We start from the raw sequence: 10,428 nt of genomic DNA, 5'->3' as shown, positions 1-10,428 counted from the left end.
TAGCGTTAGCTCATGCGGGCCAGGAGCGCTGTCGAGCTTCTAGGCGTAGTATCTCTTCAAAAACTTGCCATTCATTGGCCCGATTCACACTTCATCTTAATCAATTATCTTGTATGCTCCATTTGAATAGACTTCTTAAACTACGCATGGTCCGTCCTAGTTTGAGAGGAACTTATTGCTCATACGCCGCGACATGATTGTTGGTCTTCTTACTGCTAGAACCGATTGCCAACTTGAAAAGAGCGAATTTGCACCTTCTTGTTAAAGGCTTTGACATTCGAGCCTAATAACACTCCAACCATTGTTACGCTTCAAGTCGTTTTTCATCCAGTGCTTCTAACTCTTGCAGATGAAGCCGAGCATTATCTTCATTAGAGAGACCTTCTTGAATGGCAATTCTCAAGGATGGAATTTGTTGTTCGAGAGGAAGAACAACTTCTACACCATAAACAAGTGAATATGGAGTTGCTTGAGTTGATGTTCTATATGTAGTTCGATAAGCCCATAATGCTTCCCCTAGCCTTTCATGCCAATCCTTTTTTGATCGATTGACTATCTTCTTAAGAAGTTTGCCCAAAGTCTTGTTGAACGCCTTTGCAAGCCCATTTGTTGGTGCATTGTACATGGATGAATTATATTGCTTAAATTTGAATTGCTCACATAACTTGTCCATGGCTTTATTATAGAACTCCCTGGCATTATCAGCTATGATGTATTAACGCACACCAAAATGAGAAATGATGTTTGTTCTAATAAAGCTCACTAAAATCTCCTTCTTGATTTCTTTGCATGGAGCAACTTTAGCCCATTTCGAGAAGTAATCCGTAACAGTAAGAATGTATAGGTGGCCGCTTGGACTTTTTGGAAGTAGTCCTACAACATCCAATCCCCAAGCTTCGAGAGGCCATGATGCTACTGTTGGGTGAAGTGGTTCAGGCAGTTGATGAATTAAGTTTGCATGTAATTGACACTCTTGACATCTTTTGGCATAATTTATGCAATCTGTTACCATCGTAGGCCAATAGTACCCCATCCTTTTAATTTAGAAGTGCAACTTTGGCCAAGACTGATCTGCACCACAAACACCTGAATATGCCTCTTCTAAAGCTTTGTTAGCTTCTTTCTCCCCAAGGCAACCTAGGAAGACACCATCAAAGGAGCGACGATAAAGCGTACCTTTGAAATTTATTAAGCGAGAAACCCGACGTCTTATTTCAGCTTTCTTCCATGGATCATCTGGCAATTTTTCATGGTCCAGATAATTTACAAGTGATTATCACTAGTCTTCTTTGTCAACTTCATAAACGGAGACAAGATCCACCTCTTCGAGTTCAACATCCAACATTGGTGGTACTACCCAGCTCTTGCATATTGGCACTTTTGCTTCTACATCTAGTAATGCTAGGGTTGATGCCAAATTGGCTAAAGCATCAGCTTGGCGATTTTCTTTATGCAATACGTATTCGACGGAAGTACTATCGAATTGAGAGAGAAGCTTAGCAGCATAATTGCAGTAAGACAACAATTCTGGCTCTTTTACTTCATAAAGGGAAAGTACTGGATTGAAAACCAACTTCGAGTCTCCAATCGTCATTTCTAGGCTAAGTAACAAAGCTTGATATTCTGCAACATTATTTGAGCACCTTTCGACTAAGTTGAACGCACAAGGCAAGATTTCCCCTTCCAGAGTGATGAAAACAACTCCAACACCTACGCCTATTTGACTTGATGCACCATCAAAGAACATCCTCCAAGGTTGTGGAACTTCAATAATGAAAACTTCTTCGTCCGAAAATTTCAGAGACCTTCCAATTAGCAGGAATAGGATGGTTTGCAAGAAGGCAAGCAAGGGTTTGCCCTTTTGTTGCTCTTTGTGGGATGTAAATGATCTCAAACTCTTTGAGTAATAGAGCCCATTTCACTAGTTTTCAAGACAAGACTGGTTTAGCCATCAAATATTTGATGAGGTCAGCACATGAAATTAACCGAATTGAATGAGCTTGTAAGTAATGCCTCAGTTTCTTTATAGTAAACATTAGTGCTAAACACATCTTCTCAATTGGCGAATAATTCAACTCAGCACTAGTTAGTGTTCTACTGAGATAATACAATATATTCTCCTTTCCTTCATCATTTTCTTGTGCTAATATTACTCCCAAAGAGCATTCTTGAGCAGTAATGTACAAGATGAGGGGACGCCCTTGTATCAGTGATCTAAGAACAAGTGGATTCATCAATTATGACTTAATGCTTTTAAAAGCATTGCTGTGGGTCCCGTATATGTATGGCACAACCCAGGAGGGTTGAATTGGGTTTTCTAAAAATAAAAATTTAGCTTTTAAAACAAAACTTAGAATTCTGTTGCAACGGAAAAAGTATGCATTTGTGAGAGTAAGTTACTAAGGTTAGAACTTCCTCACAAATCTCTATGTAGAAAATAGAAAGACTTTGTAAAGAACAGTTATAGATTAGAACTGCTTCACAATATTTTATTCAATTTCAAAAACTACTTTATGAAGGAAAGCTATTTCTTTTAGAATTTCCTCATAAAGTTTAGATATATATTAAAGACTATGGGAGATACAGTTATTGAATTCTGAACTGCTCCACAAAGCTCTAAGCCAGATTAGAAAACTGAGTAAAACCCAAATAGTGAGATATACTGAAATAGAAGAACAATTTAGAACTTGGTATATTCACTATACAGAAGTCCAAAGTTCGAATGTTCAATAATATATAAAGCTTATTCCAGTTTAGAACATCAAAACCATTAACAACTTTAGCATTTCTAAAATATAAACAGAAGTGTGAGTAAAATAGTATCAAGCAGAACTTCAGAAAATAAAAAGATTAACATAGTGATTTATAGTGGTTCGACACTAACTCGCCTACATCCACTCCCCAAGACTCATCTTGAGATCCTCAACTATGTTCTCTCTTTTCAAGGGTAAGAGATAAACCAACAGTACAAGGTAATCGATCAACACCTAGATCTACCCTTTGTCCCACTAGATTTTCCAAAGGTTCTAATTAACCTCAACCCTTTCTGTTTTTGGCAGAGAATAGAAACTCAAATCAAGACATTAGAATCCCACACAAGGAGAAGGTCGCTTGATAACCTACTTCACAATAGCTTTTCACCTAAGCTATTACACAAATGTTTGTCAAATAAAAACCTGTATACAAAGATTACAGAATCTAAATAGACAGACAGAAATGCAAATATAAGCACAGGAAAATTAGAAATCAAGATTAGAAAATCGTTTTAAAGATTAAAACTGTATTTCAAAAGAAGTTGTTATAAAATTTCTTTTCTCTTTTAAAGATAAAACGTGAAGTAATAAGATGAAAAGAAATAAAAAGTTTTGAGAGATAAAAGATTTGATCAGTGGACTTATACTCTTAAAACAAAAACCCCTTTTTGTCATTTAAAGAGAAAGACGCCTTTTATAGAGAGGGATGAGAATCCCGTTTTAGAAAGTAAGATCTCTTCTTTTCAAATCAAAATATTGACTTTCCAAATTTAGAAGATATAGAGATCTTTGTTACCAAAAATTCTTTGAGTCAATATCTTTTCCTTTTAGGTAAGCGAATAAGAGAGAGATTTTAGACTTTCCTTTAAAACATGATTTTCGAAATTAAGAATATGTAAAATCTTTTTTGAAATATTTTATTACCAAAAATAATTGAGATAAAATCTCTTCCATTTAGGTAAGTAAATAAAACCAAGATTTTGGATTTCCTTAAAAAATTAGTTTCCAAAAATAAAAATATAAAAGATCTTTTTCGAATTATTCTATTACCAAAAACGATTGAGACAAAGTCTCTTTCATTTAGGTAAGTGAATAAGAATCAGATTTTTATAGAGATATTTTCCAAACCGAGAAAATCTTTTTCTAAGAAATTTGTTACTAAAATGATCGAGGCATAATCTCTTTCATTTTAGGTAAGGGAAATAAAGAACGAAAGCTTTGATTGTTTAAGGAAACATTTTCAAAAATATTTTTGATAAAGAGAGAAAAATTATTTTTGTGCTTATAAATGAACATTCTCTCTATCCTATAACAAATCCTAAAAAGCTAACCACTAAAATCTTCAATGGTCTTCATGATCTTCGATTTTTCTTGGATTTGTAGGATTTTGCTTATTTATTATTTTCCATATTTAAATCTGCATAAAATAATATTAGCACAAATAAAATAATTAAATTTATTTGTTTTGCTTTAATCATCAAAATCTAAAGATAAAAGTTGACCCTTGAGCCAACAGTTGCTACATGCTTCATCCCATTCAAAAGGGACGCCCTTTTTCATGAATCGACTGAATGGCTGACATCGACCGACTAGATTTGAATTGAACCTTCAAATGTATGCTGATTCCTTTGCAAGCTTTTGAGTTCATGAATGTTGCGAGGTTTCGGCATTTTGAGGATTGCATCAATTTTTGACTGATCAATCTCAATACCTCAGTGTCTCACAATGAACCTTAAAAACTTTCTTTAGGAGACTCCAAATGCACATTTTAAAGGATTTATCTTTAGTTTGAATTTGCGTAAACCTTGAAATACTTGTCGAAGATCATGGATGTGGTCAGTTGTTTTCTTTGACTTTACAACTAGATCATCAACATAGCATTCAACATTTTTATGAAGCATATCATCAAAGATCTTTTGCATTACTCGCTGATAAGTAGCACCAGCATTCTTCAATCCAAAAGGCATAACTACATAGCAATATATACCTTTCGGTGTTCGAAATGTTGTCGCTTCTACATCGTTAGCAGCCATTGGGATTTGATTATAGCCAGACGAACCATCCATGAAGGAAAGTCATTCATAACCAGTTATGGTGTCCATCATAATTTCAATGATGGGAAGAGGAAAGTCATCCTTTGGACATGCATTGTTTAGATCTCGAAAATCTACACAAATTCTTAACTATCCATTTTTCTTTTTGACAGTACCAATGTTTGAGATCCAAGTAGCATACTTGACTGCCCTAATGAAATCGGCGTCAATAAGTTTATTGACTTCAACTTCTATCTGTGGAATCAATTCTGGAGAAAATCACGTTTGAGCTTGTTTCACTGGCTTCACCCTAGGTTTGATTACCAAGTTGTGGACTGCTACCTTAGGATCCAATCCTGGCATCTCTTTATAGGAGCATGTATATACATCTCGAAGCTCTCAATTCAATTCAATGTACTCCATTTCCTCCTCAGATGACAAATTTGCACTGAGGAAAATTGGGTGAGGCTCTTCCATTGTTCCAAGATTGACTTCTTTCAACTCATTAACTATAGCTTTATTTACCTCTTCCAAAGCAAAAGAAGCATCCTCAGCATTTCCCTCAATAGGAGTCTGGTCTTGATCCATGTCTTTAAAAGTAATGTGGACAACCATCACTACACCAAGTCCTTCTTCTCAGGTTGATTAGGGACTTGGCCGATTATAACAACGGTATGTTGTTTTGCCTTCAATGCAAATCCCATGGTCACCACCCACTTAGTTTTTCTTTTCATCCAAGAGGGAATTTTGCTGAAAGTCATTGCAATCTATAGTAACAATAGATTACTTCTTTATGTTCTTCTTTCCTTTACTTGGTTTCGAAATCCCAAGTCTTTGGTGGATGGAGGTTGTACTTTTCTCGGCGTCTGTACCTTCTGGAATTCCAATTCGATCGAAGATCGAAATACGCTTTGAAAAAACTCCTAGTCGACTGAAAATAGAAGGTCTTAAAACCTCGTTGTTTGTCTCTTCTATTTCTTCAATAAAAATATGATTAAAGGTTTCTCTTCTAATTTTCAAGCGTAAAGGAGCCGAAGCCTGATACCCCAGGCCTATAACACCTACCGCCCAGTCCCGAGAGACCCAACGGCGGATGTCACATTCGGTGCCGAAGACACCGTCCTAACTTAACATATAGATCATAAAATTAGATTATGAATTAGAAGTAATTGAGTATTCACAAGTTTAGCGAGTACTAATTTTTTTTTATAATTATTTCATTTCGTTTTCATCTATTTTTTTTTCTATATAGATTGGGAAAAATCCTACAGAAATATTGTAAGAATTTCCTTTTAAAAACTGAGCTTGCCAAACATGTGAATAAGGGGGGTTAAGAGAGAGCTTTGAGAGATAAAAATGTTGAAGCAATAAACTCTTACTCTTGAAAATCAAATTACCCATGCCTTCACAAGAGGAAGACGCCTTTTATAGAGAGATGAAGATTCCGCTTTAGAAAGCGTAATATTTAGCTTTTGAAAAAGAATTTTGACTTTCCAAAGATGAAAGATGCAGAGATCTTGTTGCCAAAAATGCTTTAAGTTAAAATCTTTTCTTTTAAGGTAAGCAAATAAAAGCAAGATTTTAGACTTTCTTTATAAAACAATTTTCGAAAATAAAAAGATATAGAAATCTTTTTCATATATTTTGTTATCAAAAATAATTAAGACAAAATCTTTTTCATTTAGGTAAGTGAATTAAAATTGAGATTTTGACTTTTATTATTTAACGTAATTTCCGAAAATCATTTTTGAGAGAGAAAAATACTTTTGTGCGTATAAAATAATATTTTCTCTATCCTGCAATAAATCCTAAGTACCAATCACTAAAATCTTCAAATAGTCTTCATGGTCTTCAACTAATCTTGGATTTGTAGGAACTTACCTTCTTTATCAATTTTCATATTTAAAAAAAATTAAAAATAATAATATTAGCACCAACAAAAATATTAAATTTATTTATTTTTTTTGCATAATCATCAAAATCTCAAGATAATATTGACCCTTGAGCCAATAATCTCCCCCTTTTTGATGATGACAAAACCAATAAATTTACCAAAAATAAAATCATGTGCTCTCCCTAAATTTATGCATGTCAACAAAATTCAAGTTCTAAACATAACAAATTTATCATGAAGCAAGATTTTAGAACTTATAAAACTCCCCCTAAATAAGTGCAGTAAAATATCTGTGGAGATTAGAACAGAATATGGATTTAGAAATTGAAATTAGAATTAAACTAAGTTCTAAGTCTAACATTCAGAATATATGATCAGAGCAAATATAGATTTAGAAACTGATATTAGAATTAAACTATGTTTTAAGTCTAACAAGTAGAGCATACGTTAGAATAAAGACTAAATTCTAACTATCTGAAACACCCTTAATTTTTATTTTTGAAACTTTTGAATTTTTATTAAATCAAAAATTTGAATTTTCGACTGTCTGGACTGCAAATACTGTTTAATTCTAATTCGAGCCCAAGTTTACGGAGTTGGGTTCAAGCCCAAATCATATTATTAAATATTTGTCGAGTGGAGAACTTTTAGAAATTTTTAAGAGGAACTATGGAGCACTAATTATTAAATTATTAAAAATGTATATGTATATGTGTGTGATTACTATATAAATTAATTATTCTAAAAATCTATTATTATTCTTATTATTCTTATTATTACTATTTAGTAAATTGAGGAAATGTTCTAGAACCTAACTAAAAGAATCAAAATAAATCAAATCGGATTAGAAAACCTGCAAATCGAGCCAAATCATTGAATCAGACCAAACCGGTTCGAATCGAACCGGAATGATCTAGAAACCGACCTACTTCCTTTCTTTCTTTTTTTCTCTCCTTTCTTCTTCTTCCTCCAGCGCGACCTCACCTGGCCCTCTCCTCCTCTTGTTTTTCGATCACCGGAGACCAGCGCCACGCCTTGCTGTCGCCTCCACGCCACAGCGGATTCCGGCCTGCCTTCTCATCTCTCTTTCGTCTCTAGCGTGCGCAGAAGGTGCAGGAGAGCCGCGACATCCTTCGATCGGCAAATCGCGTCGAGCCTCCTCCTGCTTGATTTGCCGGCGGCGTCGATTCTTCTCTTGTCGATGAAGAAGCTTCGGTCTTTTCTTCACTCTCTCCATCCTGTTCCGGCTGGCGCATCAAACCCAAGAGCTGCTCGTAATAGGTACAGTCGCGCTATCTGCTTTCCTTTTCGAATTTCCGACGAGTTGGGTAAATTATTTTCAACCCTTTTCAATACATTTCATGAATTTTGATCCTGATTTGGAGAGTTGATATAGAAATGGAACTTCTCAGCTACTGTTATGAAGATTAACTAAGAAATTTTGATAAAAAAAATAAATAATAAATAATAATAATATATAAATGGAAGCTATAAATTGAATTCCCATATAGAATAGCTAGATTATTGAATCTATTATGAATTTTTGTAAGGAAACGATGATTCGTTAGTACGACAGTAGGTATTTTTGGTCGTTGGTTGAATTCTTGGTATGTTATGAAGGAAACCTTGATTGTACCATTTCAATTGAACTACAAACTAAAATGGCAAAAGAATTGAGAAACCTGAAATGGCAGCATGCCATTTTAACTAATTAGCTTGAACAATTATTTCGGTATAATGCAAACAAAGTTATAAATTAAGTTCTTGGTGGGAAATAGGTTAAGTAGCATATGATGTATAAGTTTAATCAATAACTCAAGGTTTCTTTGATATAATGGCAGCTTCTAGTTAGAGAAAATCATGGATTTTTGCTTGAACCAAGTTTATATTGTTGGAATAAATGTGCTCTTCATAACTTGTTGTGGATGTAGAGGTTCTACTGACTAAATTTGATGAGAATTGAGAAACTTTTGGTAGTGGCAGCATCTATTTTCAATAATTTATATAGATTATTGCTTGATATGGAATATTTGAAGTAGTAGATCTAATTCTTTTTAAGAATTAGTCAGTTGGTATATTTTAAGTTGTAAATTGGATTTCTTAGTAGAGGTATTCATTAAATTTTAGTTTAATTGAAGCATTTGTTCTTAGTGGCTAATTTAAAAATTTGATGAAGGTATAAATATGTGAGTGTTACCTTTAAGCAAGGATGAAGAAATGAAGGTTTGGTAAAGAGTTCTGTAATATTTAAAGGCTAGGTAACTATCAAACGAGGATGGTTGAATTTAACTTATTGATACAAGTTTTGTTTATAAATTGTACATTTATTTGATAATTAGTTAGAGAACAATTAATAATATCGTTGGAACATGCTTGGAGGTTATTATAATTTGTAAATTAATTGGTGAATGTTGACATGGTTGTTTTGAAAGGAGGATGGGAATTAAGTTGATTGATTGCCCGACGGATGGACTGTGTGTATTGATTGATAAATATATAATATTATTGTGATATTTAAACAGGTAGATAGTCATATTTTTAGGGGAGGTTCTGCCGAAATTTCAATAGAACCTAGACTAATTTTAATTAATAACAAAATAACTAAGCTTATTTAGATAAATCCTATAATTTGATACATAATAAATAAAGTGCTCTAATTATTTATTTATTATCATTATTATTCATTTAATTATTCAATTATTTATTTATTTCCATTATTATTGTTTATTATTATTATTATTTATTTTTATTATTGTTGTTTATTGTTAATACTATTTACTTATTTATTTGCATTTGATTTTGGATGTCTAATTGTGCATTGCATTACGATGTTTAATTGATTAATATGCTTGCATTTAATTGCAATACTTGATTAATTGTGTTGTGATATTGCTGTGCTTTGTTTGTGTGGAATTGGGATGAAGTGAGTCACCATGGGTTTGTGAGACCGTTACCGTTATATGGATCCTGATTACCATTACCGTTATATACCGTTACCGTTATATGGATCCTTAGCCGGGTAAATGGGAGATCGGCGCCCCCGTGTGCACCTACCGTTACCGTTACCGTTAACCACAGGATGGCCTCTCGTCGTTGCGCACCTGATAGTCTAGATTTGATTGCAGCCCACAGGGTGGCCTCCTGTTGTGTGCGCCTGATGATCTAGATTGGATGGAGACCACCGAGTTGAAATACCCCGAATTTTTATTTTCGAAACTTTCGAATTTTTATTAAATCAAAAATCTCGATTTTCAACTATATGGGCTATAAATACCAAACAATTTCAATTCGAGCCCAAGTTTGCGAGTTGGGCCTAAGCGCAAATATATCATCGGAAATTTTCGATTTGAGAACAGTTAAAATTTTCGAGAAATAATATGAAACTCCAGTAATTTAATCTATTATGAATATATATAAATTAATTATCCTGAATATTAATATTTTTTATTCTTATTGAGTTGATTTCTTGAATTGTAGTGTTTTGGCCGGATGAGTATGTGAAGTCGTAAACCAGGTTCTTGATGCGGTATAAGCTTAAGTTTAGGAAACTATATTATTGTTGGTGGGCAGCAGCTATTTCAGATACTTCGTACCATTTTATATAATCGGCATGGAAACAGATATATGTATGTATTGATATATTAAATACTCTTATGTCGGTTACCGCTTGATAACAATATTCTTGCTAAATTAACAATTCAAATATAAAACGCTTTAGCTATATCTAGAAGTTGTATTTTTATGTCAA

At 33.6% G+C, this 10,428-nt stretch overlaps 1 protein-coding gene across 1 annotated transcript; it reads right to left on the bottom strand.

Annotated features, from left to right (window-relative positions):
- Positions 1-304: 304 nt before the first annotated feature.
- On the bottom strand, positions 305-673 carry LOC149494280 (uncharacterized). Its single transcript, XM_089725446.1, has one exon. It carries the CDS (start codon positions 671-673, stop codon positions 305-307), a length of 369 nt encoding a protein of 122 aa, XP_089581572.1.
- Between the last annotated feature and the right edge of the window lie 9,755 nt (positions 674-10,428).

This window comes from Jatropha curcas, chromosome 8, assembly GCF_041381405.1.
Source record: "Jatropha curcas cultivar XTBG-Jc1 chromosome 8, XTBG_Jcur_1.0, whole genome shotgun sequence".
Lineage (NCBI taxonomy): Eukaryota > Viridiplantae > Streptophyta > Magnoliopsida > Malpighiales > Euphorbiaceae > Jatropha > Jatropha curcas.
The sequence above is the reverse complement of the archived record's forward strand: the minus strand, read 5'-3'. Positions and strand labels throughout refer to the sequence as shown.